Source organism: Ranitomeya imitator, unplaced genomic scaffold, assembly GCF_032444005.1.
Source record: "Ranitomeya imitator isolate aRanImi1 unplaced genomic scaffold, aRanImi1.pri SCAFFOLD_196, whole genome shotgun sequence".
Lineage (NCBI taxonomy): Eukaryota > Metazoa > Chordata > Amphibia > Anura > Dendrobatidae > Ranitomeya > Ranitomeya imitator.
Genome location: NW_027193876.1, coordinates 7,055 through 30,808, shown reverse-complemented (window position 1 = coordinate 30,808; position 23,754 = coordinate 7,055). Strand labels below are relative to the sequence as shown.

General features: G+C 46.0%; 2 protein-coding genes across 3 annotated transcripts in view; one reads left to right on the top strand and one right to left on the bottom strand.

Moving 5' to 3' along the window:
- Positions 1-4,691, top strand: part of LOC138654405 (polyadenylate-binding protein 1-like) — a 29,972-nt gene extending 25,281 nt beyond the window's left edge. The window contains exon 11 of the mRNA XM_069743423.1: positions 4,677-4,691. The gene's annotated coding sequence lies outside the window, so the exon portion shown is untranslated. The remainder of the gene's footprint in view (positions 1-4,676) is intronic.
- LOC138654407 (gastrula zinc finger protein XlCGF66.1-like) lies at positions 2,077-23,374 on the bottom strand. 2 transcript variants are annotated; one of them, XM_069743427.1, is made up of 4 exons: positions 23,235-23,374; positions 17,314-17,490; positions 17,109-17,232; positions 2,077-2,923 (listed from the first exon to the last, which is right to left on the bottom strand). In XM_069743427.1, the coding sequence occupies exons 1-4, from the start codon at positions 23,310-23,312 to the stop codon at positions 2,715-2,717; spliced, it is 588 nt and encodes a 195-aa protein (XP_069599528.1). In that variant the 5' UTR covers positions 23,313-23,374; the 3' UTR covers positions 2,077-2,714. The 2 variants fall into 2 exon arrangements, with proteins under 2 accessions (XP_069599528.1, XP_069599527.1); XM_069743426.1 differs by having other exon boundaries at positions 17,109-17,490.
- Between the last annotated feature and the right edge of the window lie 380 nt (positions 23,375-23,754).

The following is a 23,754-nucleotide window of genomic DNA, read 5'->3' as shown; positions in this document are numbered from 1 at the left end:
CACCAGGATCAGACAGACAGTAAAATACAAACACATAATGAATTTGTTAGCGTACGCGCAGTATATCTGTTATCAACATAAAAAAGGTGAGCCTGAGCGACTATATTGCAATTATTCATTGATATAAATAGATTGAATAATATATGGACTAAACATAGAAAGATAGCACAGAAAATATCAACTATGAGGCTAATATGCATCGGCAATGATTGCGATACACAGAAGCACAAAATGGCTAAAAAATTAAATGAATTAAATTAATAAAGAAGGGTGAAAAGCATGTGAAGGCACAAATTATTGAAAAAGAAAGAAAATGAAAAAAATATATAACATAAAAAAATGAAACATATATAGAGTACAGACCAAAAGTTTGGACACACCTTCTCATTTAAATACTTTTCTGTATTTTCATGACTCTGAAAATTGTAAATTCACACTGAAGGCATCAAAACTATGAATTAATACATGTGGAATTATATACTTAACAAAAAAGTGTGAAATAACTCAAAATATATCTTATATTCTAGGTTCTTCAAAGTAGCCACCTTTTGCTTTGATGACTGCTTTGCACATTCTTGACATTGTCTTGATGAGCTTCTAGAGGTAGTCACCGGGAATGATTTTCACTTCACAGGTGTGCCCTGTCAGGTTTAATAAGTGGGATTTCTTGCCTTATAAATGGGGTTGGGACCATCAATTGGGTTGAGCAGAAGTCTGGTGGATACACAGCTGATAGTCCTACTGAATAGACTGTTAGAATTTGTATTATGGCAAGAAAAAAGCAGCTAAGTAAAGAAAAACAAGTGGCCATCATTACTTTAAGAAATGAAGGTCAGTCAGTCCGAAAAATTGGGAAAACTTTGAAAGTGTCCCCAAGTGCAGTTGCAAAAACCATCATGCACTACAAAGAAACTGTCTCACATGAGGACCGCCCCAGGAAAGGAAGACCAAGAGTCACCTCTGCTTCTGAGAATAAGTTTATCTGAGTCACCAGCCTCAGAAATCGCAGATTAAAAGCAGCTCAGATTAGAGACCAGGTCAACACCACAGAGTTCTAGCAGCAGACACATCTCTACAACAACTGTTAAGAGGAGACTTTGTGCAGCAGGCCTTCATGGTAAAATAGCTGCTAGGAAACCACTGCTAAGGACAGGCAACAAGCAGAAGAGACTTGTTTGGGCTAAAGAACACAAGGAATGGACATTAGACCAGTGGAAATATGTGCTTTGGTCTGATGAGTCCAAATTTGAGATCTTTGGTTCCAACCACCGTGTCTTTGTGCGACGCAGAAGAGGTGAACGGATGGACTCTACATGCCTGGTTCCCACCGTGAAGGAGGACGTGTGATGGTGTGGGGGGTGCTTTGCTGGTGACACTGTTGGGGATTTATTTAAAATTGAAGGCATACTGAACCAGCATGGCTACCACAGCATCTTGCAGCAGCATGCTATTCCATCCGGTTTGCGTTTAGATGGACCATCATTTATTTTTCAACAGGACAATGACCCCAAACACACCTCCAGGATGTGTAAGGGCTATTTGACCAAGAAGGAGAGTGATAGGGTGCTACGCCAGATGACCTGGCCTCTACAGTGGTTTGGAGTGAGCTGGACCGCAGAGTGAAGGCAAAAGGGCCAACAAGTGCTAAGCTTCTCTGGGAACTCCTTCAAGATTGTTGGAAGACCATTCCCGGTGACTACCTCTTGAAGCTCATCAAGAGAATGCCAAGTGTGTGCAAAGCAGTCATCAAAGCAAAAGGTGGCTACTTTGAAGAACCTAGAATTAAGACATCATTTCAGTTGTTTCACACTTTTTTGTTAAGTATATAATTCCACATGTGTTAATTCATAGCTTTGATGCCTTCAGTGTGAATTTACAGTTTTCAGAGTCAAGAAAATACAGAAAAATCTTTAAATGATAAGGTGTGTCCAAACTTTTGGTCTGTACTGTATATAATAAAGTTAATGAAAATAAATATAAAAAAATAATAATAAAATAATAATAAAGAGATAGATGATGTAATAGAGTAAGATAACACAGAACCACATGAGAATATTTAATAACTATCACACTGTATAATGCATACTGAATCTTTATTGAACCATTAGGCAAAATACAAAAATACAAAAAAGAAACCCGAAAGTCTCCTTCAACAAACTGCCCGAGACTAAACATGACTTTATAAATAGATGAAAAAGGTCAAAATGCAGGGAAAAAAATCTGAAACAAATCGAGGAGGCTGGCCCATGACAATACATGGTACATATACATAAGTCTCAAGTCGTACTGAACTGCCAATCATCCACGATTAATGATCCAGAATATAGGAAACAAACACTTGTTAGATAAGTGTCGGACCCAGCTGAACAATTAGAATAAAGGAAAACTCAAAAAAACATAAATGAAGATATGGTACTGTGAATAGACGCTTCAGGAAAGAGATCTGATGACTAGAAAATAAGGCCGGGTTCACATTGCGTTTACAGCAGCCCGTTCAACACATACGTTAACGGGCTGCTGATGCAAGTGCCGGTATGGCAGCACGCTAGCGCAGATAGAGCATCTGCTAGCTCTATCTGCGCTAGCAGTGACGGACTAGGAAACGCTGCAGCCCGCGTCTCAGGGTCCGTCACTCAATGACGGCACATCCCTAGCGCACGCCCATTGTGCGATGCATCCCACATAGGAATTAATGGCGGCCTTAACGGACTACGTTACACCGTGTTTATGCCGCGGTGTAACGTAGTCCGTATAACGGGCGCCCATAACGCAATGTGAACCCAGCCTAATTCTCTGATGAAAATAGCCATAATACTCCAAGCAAGCACCAAGGTGAGAGTAAGATGTAAATCCTCTCCAGGGAAAGTGAATGTGCTTCCATCACAGAACAACGAATACCAATGTCTACTGGTCCAGGGTATATCTAAAAAAAATAGAAATAGAATAGAGATGAGCCATATAACTAAACAAAAAGACATATAATTATGGTGTGTATTTTAACCATAGAACCCAGAAAACGAGAATTCCTCCTTTAGACCTCCAGGGGACATGCTCTTTAAATTGAAAATCCAACGGGACTCCCGGCGAAGGAGGTCCTTAGTTGGATTCCCACCCCGAATGTTGCCAATAACCTGGTCCACCATCATTACACGTATTTTGTGATGTCTACTCCCATGGTGTTCTATATTGGAAATGTGCTGCTGAATTCTGCGTTTGATTTCTTGGCTACTTTGTCCCACATACTGTATATCTTTGGGCATTGACAGATAAGAATATATATCACACTAGATGGTGGCCTGATCCTAACGCATCGGGTATTCTAAAATATGTGGACAGAACTTGTTCAGTAAACGTGACTAAACTATGTGGCACTGTGACTGACAGAACTTGTTCAGTAAACGTGACTGAACTGCGTGGCACTGTGACAGACAGGACTTGTTCAGTAAACGTGACTGAACTACGTGGCTCTGTGACTCACAGAACTTGTTCAGTAAACGTGAGTGAACTGCATGGCACTGTGACTGACAGAACTTCTTCAGTAAACGTGACTGAACTGCGTGGCACTGTGACTGACAGAACTTGTTCAGTAAACGTGACTGAACCACGTGGCACTGTGACTGACAGAACTTATTCAGTAAACGTGACTGAACTGCATGGCACTGTGACTGACAGAACTTGTTCAGTAAACGTGACTGAACTGCGTGGCACTCTGACTGACAGAACTTGTTCAGTAAACGTGACTGAACTACGTGGCACTGTGACTGACAGAACTTGTTCAGTAAACGTGACTGAACTACGTGGCACTGTGACTGACAGAACTTGTTCAGTAAACGTGACTGAACTGGGTGGCACTGTGACTTACAGAACTTGTTCAGTAAACGTGACTGAACTATGTGGCACTGTGACTGGCAGAACTTGTTCAGTAAACGTGAGTGAACTATGTGGCACTGTGACAGACAGGACTTGTTCAGTAAACGTGACTGAACTGCATGGCACTGTGACTAACAGAACTTGTTCAGTAAACGTGACTGAACTGCGTGGCACTGTGACTGACAGAACTTGTTCAGTAAACGTGACTGAACTATGTGGCACTGTGACTGGCAGAACTTGTTCAGTAAACGTGAGTGAACTATGTGGCACTGTGACTTACAGAACTTGTTCAGTAAACGTGACTGAACTATGTGGCACTGTGACAGACAGGACTTGTTCAGTAAACGTGACTGAACTGCATTGCACTGTGACTGACAGAACTTGTTCAGTAAACGTGAGTGAACTATGTGGCACTTTGACTTACAGAACTTGTTCAGTAAACGTGAGTGAACTGCATGGCACTGTGACTGATGGAACTTGTCCAGTAAACGTGACTGAACTACATCACACTGTGACTGACACACTATGACTGCGCCTGTCGCTGATTGATCGTGTGCGGCTGGCGCGACCAATCAGGGACGCGGGATTTCCATTACAAACAGACAGAATTAGACAATATAGTAGATTCCTCGAGCGACAGTTTGAATAAGGTTTAAAGTGCCTGGAAACATTGGGAGGGTAACATTATCAGCTGCAACCATGTAGGGGCAAATATTGCAACCACCACATGGAAATGACTCCGTGAGGTGATTCCCCGTGCCCAATCTAGTGGTTGGTCGTTAGTTGATTCTCTTTCTCGTTTCCAGTTCGAGCGTTTCCGGTCTTTGGCTCCGGAGGCAGAAACCATCGGTTTGGATTGCCCAGCGGACCTTTGGCTCGTGGCATCGGGGATGCTGAAGATCTGATAAGGTCGTCGTTGGCTCCCAAAACATGGGAGGCTTATCAGATGGCTTGGTCTTCTTGGGAAGGGGTCTTGGCATCCTGCCCGGGTGGAGGTAATGCTGATGATCAGGTGGGGATTTTGTTGTCCTGGATTAGCCGTGGTTTGGATGAGGGTTGGTCGTGGGCGAAGGTATCACGCTTGCTGGCGGCTTTGGCGTTTGGTTTCAAATTGAGGGGGCAGTGTGATTTGTCTAAAGCTTTCCTGGTGAGGCAAGCCGTAAAAGGTTTCCGGAGACAATATGGTAGGTTGGATTCCCGGCGTCCCGTGTCTTTTGCGATGTTGGAGCGATTGGGTGAGATTTTGGGGGACTGTTGTGGGTCACTGTTTGAACAACGTCTTTTCAGTTTGGCTTTCTCGTTGGCATATTTTGGTGCAATGAGAATTAGTGAACTGGTGTCTCCTAATAAGTATACAGCTGGGGGAGTTTTGGCAAGGGATGTTCTCTTGTCTGAAGGGCGTGTGGAGTTCTGGTTGCGTCGATCCAAGACGGATCAGATGGGGCGCGGTAGAAAAATTGAGTTGGGTGCGGTAGTTGGTTCACTGATGTGCCCAGTTAGTTGTTTGAAAAGTTTTTGGGGGCTAGGGCCTCGCAGGGAGGGATCTTTACTTTGTCATGAGGACGGTTCTGCTTTGTCAAGATATCAGTTTCAGATGATTTTCAAGAGAGCGCTTGATGTATTGGGGTTGGATGATTCGCGTTTTACTCCTCATTCCTTTCGGATTGGGGCAGCTACGGATGCGGCTGCGGGAGGTTTGGATGCGGAGGCTATCAAGCGTATTGGGAGATGGAAGTCGAATAGATATCGCAGTTATGTTAGGTGTTAAGTGGGGGTGTGTGTTTTCGTCCTGGAAAGGTTCGTTTTGATAAATCGCGGTCTTTAGGTGGTGGATTGAACTTTGTGTTTGTATTTTTAGGTTCCTTACCGTTTTTGGTGTGGATTTTCGGCCATTCCTATGTGCATTGGGGAGCCCGGCGCGCTGACGTACGGTCGAAGGGTAGACAACTCGGTTTCGATCGGTCGGTAGCAGTGGTCCGGTGGATTGGTTTTAGAGGTTTGTCCTGGAACAGGGTGCTGAAGGAGATCAATGCTGCGGTAGTTTTGGACAGGTCACCGTAGATTTTGGTGCTACACGTGGGAGGTAATGATTTGGGTATGCGCCCATTTAGAGAACTAATTAAGGACATCAAGCAGGACTTGTTGCGGTTGTGGCGGTTATATCCGGGGATATCGGTGGTCTGGTCGGAGATTGTACCGCGAAAACGGTGGAGGAATATGCGGTCCTTGGAAAAACGTAATAAGGCCAGGATCAAGGTCAACAGAGCGGTGTCCGCGTTTGTGGCCAGGAATGGTGGAGTAGCCGTAAGGCATTTTGAGTTGGAAAAAGGTGACGGGGCGTTCTGGCTGGCAGACGGTGTGCTTCTGAATGCCGTTGGGATTGATTTTTGGGCACTTGGGCTGCAGGAAGGTGTGGAGAAGGCCATAGCGTTTCGGAGTGGTGGGGTCTCAGGTCTTTAAGGTTTCAAAGTCCCTCGTTGTGGTGGCTGGGGGGAGTCCTTGGAGTTGATGGAAATTGGGTTGGGGGGATTCATTGGCTTATGGCTCCCCGTTATTTTGTGTTAAAACTGGTTTTGGATCTGGTGACTTAGGGGGTTCCGGCGGGGGTGGTCGGTTCCCCGGGAATTGTAACGTGAACAGGGAACCCGCTGGGGTTTTGGTGCTCCTGAGCCAGGCGGTATCGGCTGGGAGTAATTTGGTTTTGGTAACGTTCACGTTGTGCTGTGTGTTTGATCACCAGATCCATGGGAGCTCCAAGGACCCCTCCTAGTTTAAAGTTATTGGATGTTATAATTTATTATGTTTGTTTGTATTTAAATAAAAAGGCTGCAGTGGCCGACATTATTCCAAAAGAATATGTAGTTTGAGTCTTTATTTAGGGGTAAGAGGGCATGGGTTATGGGGGGGGGTTATTAAAAGGGAAGGTTTGTGCTGTTTATCTACCCCAACTGCTCGACATTACCAGGGTCAAGAGCTAGAGGCTGAGTCAGCAAGGAAAGCCAAAACTTTTTCCTGCTGTTTCGGCTTTAAAAGCGGTTTTCCTACTCCCAGATAAGGGAGCCTTTGAGGCCTTGTGTAGCCAGACGATGACGCTGGCTCAACACCTCGAGCCTTATGTGCTATTTTGCTTTTTCCACTACCACCATCATTACCAGCTGGCAACGACCGCCCACGGCCTCTTCCACCAGACTTCCTCATTTTTGGGAAAATGTAACCAAAATAACAACCGTTATATGGTACTATAAAACAAGGTAGGTGTATATAAACTTGTTGAGAATTTAAATCTCCCTTTTTTGGGGGGGAGACTGCACCTAAACTCAGGCCCAGTGTATTTCACTACACAATGTAAGTGGCAGAACGTGGCTGGAAGATATACGACAAACAGAACTGACGTAGATCCACTTAGTGCCAATTTAAATCTCCCTTTTTTGGGGAGGAGAATACACCCAAACTCAGGCCCAGTGTATTTCACTACACAATGTTAGTGGCAGAACGTGGCTGGAAGATATATCAAAAAATACAAGGACTGTAGTACAATTTCAATCTCCCTACAATGAGCTCAGGACAAGTTTGGCAGCCAGCAATAAAAAGGACTGCTGCACACAAAAGTGTGGAGTGGTCAAATAAACAAGATAACTGTGCAGAAAGGAGCAACAGGATTTTTGCTTTTCAAAAAGCAGTTGGTTTGCACAGCGGCGTACAAACAGCAATGCAGCTATCAGGGAGCCTTATAAGGCAGCCTAATAAGCTACAGAGCTGATGCACAAAAATATAAACTCCACTGTCCCTGCAAAGAAAAGGTGGTGTTGGACAGTGGAAATCGCTACAGCACAAGCAGTTTCGGGGTTAATCTTCCCTCCCTAACTATATCCCTTCTTCTGATGCAGCTGCAGCAACCTCTCCCTATGCTAAGATCGGCAGAAGTAAGATGGCGGTCGGCGTGCATGCCCCTTTATAGCCCCTGCGTCGCCGCAGAAAGCAAGCCAATCACTGCAATGCCCTTCTCTAAGATGGTGGGGACCAGGACCTATGTCATCACGCTGCCCACACTCTGCATCCTCCTTCATTGGCTGAGAAATTGTGCTGAAAACGTCATACGAAACACGACTTTGGCGCGCTGATCGCCGACCTCGTGGCCGATCCCACATTAGGATTGGGTCGGGTTTCATGAAACCCGACTTTGCCGAAAGTTGGAGATTTTTCAATTTGTCCGATCCTTTTCACTCAACCCTAATTATCACTCTGTTTTCGTGAAATATCTAATGTTTTCATCCCTTGACCAAGGCATTGCACTATTTAACGCTTTTCAGCAGTAGAGAAATCCTTTTTATTTCTCATATTGCTTGAAACCTGTGGCCTGCTTGATAATGTGGAACATCATTTTTAAGTAGTTTTCCTTTAATTAGAATCACCTGGAAAACTAATTATCACATGTGTTTAAGATTGATTTCAGTGAGCCATTGAGCCCTGAGACACAATACCATCCACGAGTTTCTTTGAAAAACAAAACAATTAAATCTTTATGACACTTAAATCCAATTTGCATAATAATTTGGAACATGGTGTAGACCTTTATGGCCTGCCTCTCTGGAACAGAAACATTATATAATAGCCCCATTGAATATTAGATAATGGCCCCATCAATAAGATTAATAGCACAATCATAAGGACTATGAGGAAGGAGGTCTTGACACCCCTGTTCTGAAAACACATCCCCGAAGTCAGACAGGTATTCCGGCAGAGACCGGGTATCCACCCTGGCTAACCGGGTGCCCAACCAGTGTCCTTGACAATACTCGCTCCACTTTACCACCTCCCGAGTCTGTCAGTCCACTACAGCATTGTTCAGCATACGCCAAGGTAGTTCAAATGCCACAGGAGAGGGCAAACTATCTAGCACATAACACTTGATTAATTCTGAGTGCATTGCCCCTATCAGCAGATGTATCATTCGAATGACCTGAGTAAAATACCCCTGGCTCAAGGGTACAGAGTCAATGGCAATTGTGGGCATAGACTAGACAGTTTATGTGTCTTGAGACCCTTGTCCTGGACGAACCTGGCATTAATCTGATAAAACACTGCCTCACTGTCTAGAAAGGCTTAAATAACCACTTTAATTTTACCAAAATGGATCTTGGCTGGTAAAAAAATTGTGACCTTACCACAGAGGAAATATATACACCTGGGTTGTTAACTTACCCACAACCCGGGCTCCTTACTTTTCTCGTGGCTGTTTGCGGTTATGTATGGAAGGACAAGTACCCACAAAACGATCCTTCTCACCAACAAAACACACTTCCCCTGTATGCCAAACTGCAGTGGGACAAATAAACAAGCCATTCCCGCCAAATGCATTGGTTCTTTGGTTGAGTAAGCCCTAGGTTCCCTTGACCCCGGATCCCTCGAAAATTGGGGTGTCTGTTTATGTCTCTGCTGAAGACGGCAGTCCACCTGGATAGCCAGAGACATGGCCGCCTTCATCCTTTACCCTCACAGAAAGCCCTTGACAGAACTGGACCACCTACGAGACTCGGAGCAATACACCTCCACTGTCCGGTCTCCCTGCGGAAGCTCACAGTTTAGATTCGGCCAGAGAAACAAGGTCGGGGTCATCGTATATATGACCCAGAGCCTGAAAAAAAATCCTCAACCGTCTGAAGAGACAGAGTCACACGGAATACAAAATGCCCAGGCGATCCCCACCCATTGCTCCTCGGTACCTGAGTAGTGATTATGTAATATAAAATAAAGTTTACAGGTTTCCCTGAAAACAACAAACATCCCAACTCCTAGAGAACCTATCTGGCAATGTGATCTTGGGCTCAACTAAGGGTTGCCTGAGAGCCCTAAGCCTGAAGTGTTAGGGGTTGCCAAACAACTGGGCGCAAGTCTGCCAAGCTGAGTGGCTGCACTTAACCTGTCAGAGCAGCCGCCGGATCCATGATGGATCAAAAAAGTTATGGGCCAGTGTTAATATCACGAAATACCTTGTGACTGTGGGCGCTAACCAGGTCCCTAAAAATAGGGGAGCTCTAGACTATCCCTGTTTCCTTGGATTACTTTTGAAGAATGAGACACCTGGTTCACGTGCTTTGCTGTGCTCCTATATCAACCCTTATCTGTTCCCTCCCCCACCCAGGAAGGTGAGAAGCCAAAGTGTGTAGGAGAACACTAACCAGACAAACAAGGGAAGACGGACAGAGATAAATGAAAATAAGAATCTTATAAAATACACTCATTAAACAACAGAGTGGAACACACGGGAGTAAAAGGAAGGAGAAACCAAGTAGGAGAGGATGAGGATGTGCACACAAAAAAAACTGAGCAACAATAACAAATCTCCAAACAAGAACTACACCTCCAACTCCAAACCAGGCAGTGAGAGCTAGCACTGACAATTCCAAAGGTGATCATGTATAGTAGAGGGGAGTGGCAAACATTAAAGAGCTGACAGATTGACCCTTGCACTGCCAGCAAGGAAAAAACCTGCACCATTTAATAAGATGGTGAAGTACTTCTAGTACCAGTAGAGGGTGAAACGTACGTCTTTATAGGATCTAGAATGCTACAAAGGCCCATACAGGGCTCATGGATTCTGTTATTGTGGATATACAGTATGTACTGGATTTATCATATCTGGACTTGGCTTCAGGACACACATTACAATGTACGGCACTGTATATGACACATAATCAGTGTCTGGCCCACGAAGAACCATCTCCAGAACCCCACTTTTCAACTACGTGCAAATGTGACATTATCCTTAATCACAAATTTGTATAACAATGAACTGGGTAGATTGTTCAATTAATAAGATGCTGCCTGTGTCCGTACATAATGATTCAATTATAAAGTGTCAAGTGCTGCTTATATAAGAGGGTGGTGACCCATTCGTGCACGTGGGCCCACCGGAGGAGCCAGTCCAAGCCTGCATATAATTTATGATGTCCTTTAGGAGCTGTTAGTGCACTTCGGTGTATGCTGAGTTCGGTAGAAGAAGCTGTCGACCAGATGATCATTTATCCGACAACTATGAGGCTTTACAATGCATGGAGGAAGAGTGGAATTGTAATGTACAAAGAACAAATGGCTTTTCTTATCTAAAATTGACATCGTATTCGCTTATCTTAATAAAACTCATGCTGGAATAAAATGCAAAAAGGAGCATACAAATTTGCAACAATGTACTCGGCAAGCTGTGACTGCCTTTCTCGGTACATTATCTACCTTACCCTACATAAAAAGAATATTCCAAATAGAAAATGTTTGGCCATTTCCACAGAAAGATTTGGTTTCCGTAAGTTTTTCATGTGTAGGAGGCCCCACTAACGCTCATTAGAGCAGTCTATACTTCAAAATGTATTCACTATCGTTTGGACAACTTTTCTCAGGAGCTTTCAGATTTTAGGAAAAGAGGCGTTCTTGAAAAATGTGCAACTGTTTCCATAGTTTTTTCACCCCTACATACAGTTCTTATTTCTCTTTCAATCCCAGATAAATGCTGCTATAAAACAACAGCAGACATTAACCCCTTAGCGACCGCCGATACGCCTTTTAACGGCGGCCGCTAAGGGTACTTAAACCACAGCGCCGTTAATTAACGGTGCTGTGGAAAAAGTAAATAGCGCCCCCCAGAGTCGGATTTTCTCCGGGGTCTCAGCTGCCGGGGGTAGCCGAGACCCCAGAGAACATGATTCGGGGGGTTTTTAACCCACCCCGCATTTGCGATCGCCGGTAATTAACCGTTTACCGGCGATCGCAAAAGAAAACGCGATCTCTTTTTAATTTCTCTATCCTACGATGTGATCGCACATCGGAGGATAGAGAAAAGGGGTCCCAGGTAGCCCCCCAATACTTACCTATCTCTCCCGATGCTCCTCGTGGCTCCCGGTGGGCGCCGCCATCTTGAAAATGGGCGCATGCGCAGTGCGCCCGCCGGCCCCGCGAGAATCTTTGGGGTCTCGGCTCCGGGGGTAGCCGAGACCCCAAAGAGCATGATCGGGGGTCGGTTTTAGCGACCCCTGTTTTGCAATCGCCGGTAATTAACTGTTTACCGGCGACCGCAAAAAAAAAAAAAAAAAAAGCTAAGTGTAATTCTCTGTCCTCTGATGTGATCGCACATCAGAGGACAGAGAAATAGGGGGATTCGGGGACCCTGCCATACTCACCTGTGTCCCTGGATCCTCCTGCTGCTCCTCCTGGCCGCCGGCATCTTCTGGGCAAAAGAAAATGGCGGGCGCATGTGCAGTGCGCCCGCCATCTGTCTCCATCTGCCGGCCGGCAGGAGAAGAGCAGTTGGGGCTAAAATTAGGGTTAGGGGTAGGGTTAGGGGTAGGGCTAGGGTTAGGGGTAGGGTTAAGGCTAGGGTTAGGGCTAAATTTAGGGTTAGGGTTGGGGCTAAATTTAGAGTTAGGGTTGGCGCTAAATTTAGGGTTAGGCTTCTTTCACACGTCGGTACGGGGCCGTCGCAATGCATCGGCTCGACATACCGACGCACGTTGTGAAAATTGTGCACAACGTGGGCAGCGGATGTAGTTTTTCAACGCATCCGCTGCCCAATCTATGTCCTGGGGAGGAGGGGGCGGAGTTACGGCCACGCATGTGTGGTCAGAAATGGCGGATGCGACATACAAAAAAACGTTACAATGAATGTTTTTTTGTGCTGACGGTCCGCCAAAACACTGATCCAGTGCACTACGGACGCGACGTGTGGCCATCCGTCACGATCCGTCGGCAATACAAGTCTATGGGCAAAAAACACATCCTGCGGGCACATTTGCAGGATCTGTTTCTTGTCCAAAATGACGGATTGCGACGGATGCCAAACGACGCAAGTGTGAAAGTAGCTTTAGGGTTAGGGTTGGGGCTAAAGTTAGGGTTAGAGTTGGGATTAGGGTTAGGGTTTGGATTAGGGTTGGTATTAGGGTTAGGGTTGGCATTAGGGTTACGCTTGGGATTAGGGTTAGGTTTGGGATTAGGGTTAAGGTTAGGGTTGTGATTAGGGGTGTATTGGGATTAGGGTTAGGTTTGAGGTTAGTGTTGAGATTAGGATTAGGGGTGTGTTGGATTTAGGGTTTTGATTAGGGTTATGGTTAGGGTTGACATTAGGGTTGTTTTGGGGTAAGGGTTGGGATTATCGTTAGGGTTAGTGATTAGGATTATGGATCGGGTTGGGATTAGGGTTAGGGGTGTGTTGGAGTTGGGTTGGAGCTAGAATTGGGGGGTTTCCACTGTTTAGGTACATCAGGGGGTCTCCAAACACGACAGCCAATTTTGCGCTCAAAAAGTCAAATGGTGCTCCCTCCCTTCTAAGCTCTGCCGTGCGCCCAAACAGTGGGTTACCCCCACATATTTGGCATCAGCATACTCGGGATACATTGGATAACAACTTCTGGGGTCCAATTTCTCTTGTTACCCTTGTGAAAATAAAAACTTGGGGGCTACAAAATCCTTTTTGTGGAAAAATATATATATATATTTTTTTTATGACTCTGCATTATAAACTTCTGTGAAGCACTTGGGCATTCAAAGTTCTCACCACACATCTATATAAGTTCCATGGGGGGTCTAGTTTCCAAAATGGGGTCACTTGTGGGGGATTTCTACTGTTTAGGCACATCAGGGGCTCTCCAAACGCGACATGGCGTCCAATCTCAATTCCAGCCAATTCTACATTGAAAAAGTAAAACGGCACTCCTTCTCTTCCAAGCTCTGCGGTGCGCCCAAACAGTGGTTTACCCCCACATATTGGGTATCAGCGTACTCAGGAGAAATTGCACAACAACTTTTCTGGTCTAATTTCTCCTGTTACCCTTGTGAAAATAAAAATTTGTGGGCAAAAAGATCATTTTTGTAGAAAAAATGCGATTTTTTTTTTTTCACGGCTCTACATTATAAACTTCTGTGAAGCACATGGGGGTTCAAAGTGCTCACCACACATCTAGATAAGTTCCTTAAGGGGTCTAGTTTCCAAAATGGGGTCACTTGTGGGGGGTTTCTACTGTTTAGGCACATCAGGGGCTCTCCAAACGCGACATGGCGTCCAATCTCAATTCCAGCCAATTCTACATTGAAAAAGTAAAACGGCGCTCCTTCACTTCCAAGCTCTGCGGTGCGCCCAAACAGTGGTTTACCCTCACATATGGGGTATCGAGAAATCGCACAACAACTTTTGTGGTCTAATTTCTCCTGTTACCCTTGTGAAAATAAGAATTTGTGGGCGAAAAGATCATTTTTGTGTAAACAAAAGCGATTTTTTATTTTCACGGCTCTACGTTATAAACTTCTGTGAATCACTTGGGGGTTCAAAGTGCTCACCACACATCTAGATAAGTTCCTTAAGGGGTCTAGTTTCCAAAATGGTGTCACTTGTGGGGGGTTTCCACTGTTTAGGCACATCATGGGGCTCTGCAAACGCAACATGGCGTCCAATCTCAATTCCAGCCAATTCTGCATTGAAAAAGTCAAACGGCGCTCCTTCACTTCTAAGTTCTGCGGTGCGCCCAAAAAGTGGTTTACTCCCACATATGGGGTATTGGCGTATTCAGGAGAAATTGCATAACAAAATTTATGGTTACATTTCTGTTTTTACACTTGTGAAAATAAAAAAAATGGTTCTGAATTAAGATGTTTGCAAAAAAAAGTTAAATGTTCATTTTTTCCTTCCACATTGTTTCAGTTCCTGTGAAGCACGTAAAGGGTTAATAAACTTCTTGAATGTCGTTTTGAGAACCTTGAGGGGTGTAGTTTTTAGAATGGTGCCACACTTCATTATTTTCTATCATATAGACCCCTCAAAATGACTTCAAATGAGATGTGGTCCCTAACAAAAAAATGGTGTTGTAAAAATGAGAAATTGCTGGTCAACTTTTAACCCTTATAACTCCCTAACAAAAAAAAATTTTGTTTCCAAAATTGTGCTGATGTAAAGTAGACATGTGGGAAATGTTATTTATTAACTATTTTTCGTGACATATCTCTCTGATTTAAGGGCATAAAAATACAAAGTTTGAAAATTGCAAAATTTTAAAAATGTTCGCCATATTTCCGTTTTTTTCATAAATAATCGCAAGTAATATCGAAGACATGTTACCACTAACATGAAGTACAATATGTCACGAAAAAACAATCTCAGAATCAGCGGGATCCATTGAAGCGTTCCAGAGTTATAACCTCATAAAGTGACAGTGGTCAGAATTGCAAAAATTGGCCCGGTCATTAAGTACCAAATTGGCTCTGTCACTAAGGGGTTAAACAGTTCTTGTATCTTTCACATCCACATTCTGGCTGTATTTTGCAACCATATTTAATTTGTATTTTGTCTGAATATATAACTAAAAATTAACAGAACACAAACACTAAAGAGCTGGCGACGGAGAAGAATATCCGACTTCTCTTTTTATCCCGCGGTCACCACTCACCTGGGCGGTGATCTGTAGGGGTCTCGTCTTTACACCGCTGACCGCCCCTCACATTAGGGGTCTCCTCTTTACACCGCTGATCGCCCCTCATATTAGGGGTCTCCTCTTTACACCACTGATCGCCCCTCATATAAGGGGTCTCCTCTTTACACCGCTGATCGTCCCTCATATTAGGGGTCTCCTCTTTACACCGCTGATCGCCCCTCACATTAGGGGTCTCCTCTTTACACCGCTGATCGTCCCTCACATTAGGGGTCTCCTCTTTACACCGCTGATCGCCCCTCACATTAGGGGTCTCCTCTTTACACCGCTGATCGCCCCTCACATTAGGGGTCTCCTCTTTACACCGCTGATCGCCCCTCACATTAGGGGTCTCCTCTTTACACCGCTGATCGTCCCTCACATTAGGGGTCTCCTCTTTACACCGCTGATCGTCCCTCACATTAGGGGTCTCCTCTTTACACCGCTGATCGCCCCTCATATTAGGGTTCTCCTCTTTACACCGCTGATCGTCCCTCATATTAGGGGTCTCCTCTTTACACCGCTGATCGTCCCTCATATTAGGGGTCTCCTCTTTACACCGCTGATCGTCCCTCATATTAGGGGTCTCCTCTTTACACCGCTGATCGTCCCTCACATTAGGGGTCTCCTCTTTACACCGCTGATCGCCCCTCACATTAGGGGTCTCCTCTTTACACCGCTGATCGCCCCTCACATTAGGGGTCTCCTCTTTACACCGCTGATCGCCCCTCACATTAGGGGTCTCCTCTTTACACCGCTGATCGCCCCTCACATTAGGGGTCTCCTCTTTACACCGCTGATCGCCCCTCACATTAGGGGTCTCCTCTTTACACCGCTGATCGTCCCTCACATTAGGGGTCTCCTCTTTACACCGCTGATCACCCCTCATATTAGGGGTCTCCTCTTTACACCGCTGGTCGTCCCTCACATTAGGGGTCTCCTCTTTACACCGCTGATCGCCCCTCACATTAGGGGTCTCCTCTTTACACCGCTGATCGCCCCTCACATTAGGGGTCTCCTCTTTACACCGCTGATCGCCCCTCACATTAGGGGTCTCCTCTTTACACCGCTGATCGCCCCTCACATTAGGGGTCTCCTCTTCACACCGCTGATCGCCCCTCATATTAGGGGTCTCCTCTTTACACCGCTGATCGCCCCTCATATTAGGGGTCTCCTCTTTACACCGCTGATCGCCCCTCACATTAGGGGTCTCCTCTTCACACCGCTGATCGTCCCTCATATTAGGGGTCTCCTCTTTACACCGCTGATCGCCCTTCACATTAGGGGTCTCCTCTTTACACCGCTGATCGCCCTTCACATTAGGGGTCTCCTCTTCACACCGCTGATCGCCCCTCATATTAGGGGTCTCCTCTTTACACCGCTGATCGCCCCTCACATTAGGGGTCTCCTCTTTACACCGCTGATCGCCCCTCACATTAGGGGTCTCCTCTTCACACCGCTGATCGCCCCTCATATTAGGGGTCTCCTCTTTACACCGCTGATCGCCCCTCACATTAGGGGTCTCCTCTTCACACCGCTGATTGCCCCTCATATTAGGGGTCTCCTCTTTACACCGCTGATTGCCCCACACATTTCTCTTTGGACCATTAATATTGTTCAGATCTTTTTCCGGATCCAAAATCTGCAAAACAAATATTGTAAAAGTCCCCGATGATCGGAGAAGTCCCTGGGGTTGTCCTTTTACTGGAGAGAACTGAGGAGACACAGACGGGACTGACATCGTTATTACATACAGAGAATTATAGGCCGTGTGTATTTAGTCCTGACTATTACCTGGTGATGTGCGGGGCCGGTGCTCCTCCATCATCACCTCCTGGTACCGATCCTTGGGTCCTTCTAGATACTCCCATTCCTCCATGGAGAAATAGACGGTGACGTCCTGACACCTTATAGGAACCTGACACACAATGATACCGTCATCACCCAGAATCCTCCAGTGCTGTCCTGTATAATGTCCCAGCATTCCCAGCAGCGTCACCTCTCCAGTCAGCAGCTCAATCATCTTGTTGGCGAGTTCTAGGATCTTCTGGTCATTGATCTCCTCATGTATCTGGGAGTGAGGTGGAGGCTCCAGGATTGGGCTCAGGGTTCCTCCCCGTCCTTCAGACACAGGGGCCTGACAGCGATCACTAGAGATCTTCACTACTATGTAATCCTGAGTGTGGAGACATTAATAATATCACTACAGACATCTCCAGAGTCCATCACCTCTCCGGTCATATCCCCTGTTATTCCCATAGATAAAGAGGTCATGTGATGACATCAGAGCCTCTCTCCTCTCCGGTCATATCCTGTTATTCCCATAGATAATGAGGTCATGTGATGACATCAGAACCTCTCACCTCTCCGGTCACATCCCCTGTTATTCCCATAGATAATGAGGTCATGTGATGACATCAGAGCCTCTCACCTCTCCAGTCATATCCCCTGTTATTCCCATAAATAATGAGGTCATGTGATGACATCAGAGCCTCTCTCCTCTCCGGTCATATCCTGTTATTCCCATAGATAATGAGGTCATGTGATGACATCAGAACCTCTCACCTCTCCGGTCATATCCCCTGTTATTCCCGTAGATAATGAGGTCATGTGATAGACTCAGTCTGCTGAAAATCATCTTTTAACTTCCATCTTTTAAATTACATCTTTTTAATTATGATTCTGAATTAGACTGAATTCTAGAATGCATTTGGCTACTCATCACTACTACAATATTATCATCATCTGCACCATCTAATCGAGCTGTTCTCCTCTTCCCACAGGTATGCACTGACTTTACCCAGCTCTCCCTGGCTCCAGAATATCTCTGTATACTGCATTGATTTTCCATGGTATGCACTGACTTTACCCAGCTCTCCCTGGCTCCAGAATATCTCTGTATACTGCATTGATTTTCCATGGTATGCACTGACTTTACCCAGCTCTCCCTGGCTCCAGAATATCTCTGTATACTGCATTGATTTTCCATGGTATGCACTGACTTTACCCAGCTCTCCCTGGCTCCAGAATATCTCTGTATACTGCATTGATTTTCCATGGTATGCACTGACTTTACCCAGCTCTCCCTGGCTTCTGAATGTCTCTGTATATTGCACTGACTTTTCTATGCTTCCCCTGGACCTGAGTGTCTTGGTGCAGCACATATAATCCTTTTAGTATGCTTTCTTACCTATGAGCTTGTTTCCATGACCTGTTTTCATGTATCCCATTGTGTGATCCTGGCATCTCTTTGAGTGGTCAGTCTTACCCCTCCCTCACTTTATGACCTTTGCTTAACTCTCTACATCTGGTCTCCCATACCCAGCCACCCCCTCATTCACACCTGATTGCCCTTAACTGGGGATATATTCACATGCAGGAGTCTGCTATAGACTCAGTCTGCTGCAAATCATCTTTTAAATTACATCTTTTTAATTATGATTCTGAATTAGACTGAATTGGACTGGAATTGACTGGAAGGTAACAGAACACCAACCACTACAATGTTTCGGTTTCTTTTCTCTTTCACCCCCATACTACTTTCCTTCTTACAATCTCCTGCAATCCCTCCTCCTAGTAAGGAACTAGTCATTTCTTCCTCCATACTCCCCAGCCATCTCACCTTCCCCTCAGAACTGTTCCTCCACATACAATCCTTTTTATCCAGACACACACGGCCAATCATGTCCTATCCTGCTCCCACCTTCTAATGATCTGTCTGTTACTCCTCATTGCTGGTGACATATCCCGGCCCTCCCCAATTCATCCCCACACTCGTTTCTAACCCCCTGCCACGATCCTCCGCACGTTTTCCCAACCACGACAACCTCATACCCATTCATCCAGCCCCCACTCCCCCGCTCCCCCTACTTGGAGCACTATGGAACGCACGCTCCATCTGCAACAAACTGCCATTTATCCATGACCTCTTCATCACCAACAAACTCTCCTTCCTCGGCCTCACTGAAACCTGGCTCACCCCCTCTGACTCGGCCTCTCCAGCTGCGCTCTCCTATGGCGGATTCCACCTCTCTCACACCCCTCGCCCCAGCAACAAACGCGGTGGAGGAGTTGGCTTGCTCCTGTCCGACACCTGCTCCTTTACTCCAATCCCGCTACCACCCTCCGCTACTCTTCCCTCGTTTGAGGTGCACTCTGTCCGCATCTATTCCCCCTCCAACCTCCAGCTGGCTGTCATCTACCGCCCCCCAGAACTAGCCATCTCCACCTTTCTCGACCACTTCACCACCTGGCTACTTCATTTCCTCTCTGTTGACATCCCCACTATCATCATGGGTGATTTCAATGTCCCCATTGACACTTTCACCTCAGCTACCTCTAAACTTTTATCACTGACTGCCTCCTTTGGCCTCACTCAATGGTCCTCTGAGGCCACTCACAAAGATGGCCACACGCTGGACCTCATCTTCACCCGCCTCTGCTCCCTTACTAACCTCACTAACACACCCCTCCCCCTGTCTGACCACAACCTACTGACATTCTCGTCCCTCTCCTCTCCTAGTGTGCAACCCCCACTCCACAAACTCACTCACCCTCGCAGAAATCTCAAACATCTCAACTTACAATCACTCTCTGAGTCCCTTCTCCCTCTCACAGACATAGCCTCCCTTCATGACACAGATGCTGCTGCCACTTTTTATAACACCACAATAACAACAACACTCGATTCGGCCACCCCACTCATGCATAGTAAAACTCGTACAATTAACAGGCAGCCCTGGCTGACCAGCCTGACCAAAGAATTGAGACGGGCTTCCAGGATTGCTGAGCGGAGATGGAAGCGATCCCACTCTGCCGACCACTTCACTGCATACAAGCAGTCCCTCGCCAGCTTCAAGTCTGCGCTCACTGCCGCAAAACAAACTTACTTCTCATCCCTCATATCCTCCCTGTCCCACAACCCTAAACAGCTTTTCAACACTTTCAATTCTCTACTCCGTCCCCCCGCACCTCCTCCCTCCCCCCTCATTTCTGCTGATGACTTCGCCTCTTTCTTTAAACAGAAGATCGACACGATCAGAGAAAGCTTTGGCCCACAGCTCCCACTGCCCCTCTTAGCTGCTCAACCCTGCTCCTCCAAAACCAGCTTCTCCACCATGACAGAAGATCAGCTCTCCACCCTCCTGTCAAGATCACACCTCACCACCTGCACGCTTGACCCGCTCCCATCCCACCTCATCCCTAACCTTTCCACGGTCTTCATCCCAACCCTAACACACCTCTTCAACCTCTCACTCACAACAGGTGTCTTTCCCTCATCCTTCAAGCATGCCAAGATCACACCCATCCTCAAAAAGCCCTCCCTCGACCCATCCTCTGTGTCTAGCTATCGCCCAATATCTCTTCTCCCTTATGCCTCCAAATTGCTGGAGCAACACGTCCATCTTGAACTGTCCTCCCACTTCTCCTCCTGCTCCCTCTTTGATCGGTTACAATCAGGCTTCCGTTCCCATCACTCAACTGAAACTGCCCTAACTAAAGTCACCAATGACCTACTAACTGCCAGGAGCAAGCGACACTACTCTGTCCTCCTTCTCCTGGACTTGTCTTCTGCCTTTGACACTGTAGACCACTCCCTTTTGCTACAAATCCTCTCATCCCTTGGCATCACAGACTTGGCCCTTTCCTGGATCTCGTCATATCTGACAGACCGAACATTCAGTGTCTCCCTCCCCCACACCACCTCCTCACTTCGCCCCTTGTCAGTCGGTGTTCCTCAAGGCTCTGTTCTAGGACCCCTACTCTTCTCCATCTACACTTTCGGCCTGGGACAGCTCATAGAATCCCACGGTATGCAGTACCATCTCTACGCTGACGACACGCAGATCTACCTCTCCGGACATGACCTCTCCTCCTTGCTTACCAAAATCCCGCACTGTCTGTCTGCCATTTCAGCCTTCTTTTCTGCTCGCTTTCTACAACTGAACATGGACAAAACAGAATTCATCATCTTTCCCCCATCTCACTCTACCCCTCCACCAGACCTATCCATCAATGTCAATGGCTGCTCACTATCCCCAGTCCCACACGCCCGGTGCCTCGGGGTGATCCTCGACTCTGCCCTCTCTTTCAAGCCACATATCCAAGCCCTTGCCTCCTCCTGTCGTCTCAAACTCAAAAATATTTCCCGGATCCGTGCTTTCCTTGACCGCAACACTGCAAAAACGCTAGTGCATGCCCTTATCATCTCCCGCCTCGACTACTGCAACCTCCTACTCTCTGGACTCCCCTCTAGCACTCTGGCACCACTCCAATCCATCCTACACTCTGCTGCCCGACTAATCCACCTGTCCCCCCGCTATTCCCCAGCCTCTCCCCTGTGTCAAGCCCTTCACTGGCTTCCTATCGCCCAGAGACTCCAGTTCAAAACCCTCACACTGACATACAAAGCCATCCACAACCTGTCTCCTCCATACATCTGTGACATGGTCTCCCGGTACCTACCTACACGCGACCTCCGATCCTCCCAAGACCTCCTTCTCTACTCCCCTCTCATCTCTTCTTCCCATAACCGCATCCAAGACTTCTCCCGTGCTTCCCCCATACTCTGGAACTCTCTACCCCAACACATCAGACTTGCGCCTACCATAGAAACCTTCAAAAAGAACCTGAAGACTCATCTCTTCCGACAAGCCTACAGCCTGCAGTGATCCTCAACCTACTGAACAGCCGCACAGCCAGCTCTTCCCTCTCCTAGTGTATCCTCACCCACCCCCTGCAGACTGTGAGCCCTCGCGGGCAGGGTCCTCCCTCCTTATGTACTCGTGTGCCTTGTTATCTGCTCATGTTTAATGTATTTGTCTATATTTGCCCCGTATTCACATGTAAAGCGCCATGGAATAAATGGCGCTATAAAAATGTATAATAATAATAATAATAATAATGTGATGACATCAGAGCCTCTCACCTCTCCGGTCATATCCCGTTATTCCCATAGATAATGAGGTCATGTGATGACATCAGAACCTCTCTCCTCTCCGGTCATATCCTGTTATTCCCATAGATAATGAGGTCATGTGATGACATCAGAACCTTTCACCTCTCCGGTCATATCCCCTGTTATTCCCGTAGATAATGAGCTCATGTGATGATATCAGAGCCTCTCACCTCTCCGGTCATATCCCGTTATTCCCATAGATAATGAGGTCATGTGATGACATCAGAGCCTCTCACCTCTCCGGTCATATCCCGTTATTCCCGTAGATAATGAGCTCATGTGATGATATCAGAGCCTCTCACCTCTCCGGTCATATCCCGTTATTCCCGTAGATAATGAGCTCATGTGATGATATCAGAGCCTCTCACCTCTCCGGTCATATCCCGTTATTCCCATAGATAATGAGGTCATGTGATGACATCAGAGCCTCTCACCTCTCCGGTCATATCCCGTTATTCCCATAGATAATGAGGTCATGTGATGACATCAGAACCTCTCACCTCTCCGGTCATATCCCGTTATTCCCATAGATAATGAGGTCATGTGATGACATCAGAGCCTCTCACCTCTCCGGTCATATCCCGTTATTCCCATAGATAATGAGGTCATGTGATGACATCAGAGCCTCTCATCTCTCCGGTCATATCCCGTTATTCCCATAGATAATGAGGTCATGTGATGACATCAGAACCTCTCACCTCTCCGGTCATATCCCGTTATTCCCATAGATAATGAGGTCATGTGATGACATCAGAGCCTCTCACCTCTCCGGTCATATCCCGTTATTCCCATAGATAATGAGGTCATGTGATGACATCAGAGCCTCTCTCCTCTCCGGTCATATCCTGTTATTCCCATAGATAATGAGGTCATGCGATGACATCAGAACCTCTCACCTCTCCGGTCATATCCTGTTATTCCCATAGATAATGAGGTCATGTGATGACACCAGAGCCTCTCACCTCTCCAGTAAGATGGAAGATTATCTCCAGGGTGAGGTTTATTATCCTCTCCTCCATCTTCTTCTTCTCTCTATCCATCCTTGGTGGGTGAACCAGTAAAATTATTTGACATTAAAAGAACTAACGGACAGGATTATTCAGTGCAAGACCCTGAGTAGAAAAAAAGATGAACCAATATAAAAACATACCGAAAATCTTATGGAAAAATTACAATTACTGGAGATAATCCGATGCTGAAGTTGGTTTCTTATTTGGCAATTTCTTTTCTTTCTTTACCCCTTCATGACCCAGCCTATTTTGACCTTAATGACCTGGCCGTCTTTTATAATTCTGACCACTGTCCCTTTATGAGGTAATAACTCAGGAACGCTTCAACGAATCCTAGCAGTTCTGAGATTGTTTTTTGTGACATATTGGGCTTCATGTTAGTGGTAAATTTAGGTCGATAATTTTTGCGTTTATTCGTGAAAAAAATGGAAATTTGGCTACAATTTTGAAAATTTTGCAATTTTCAAATTTT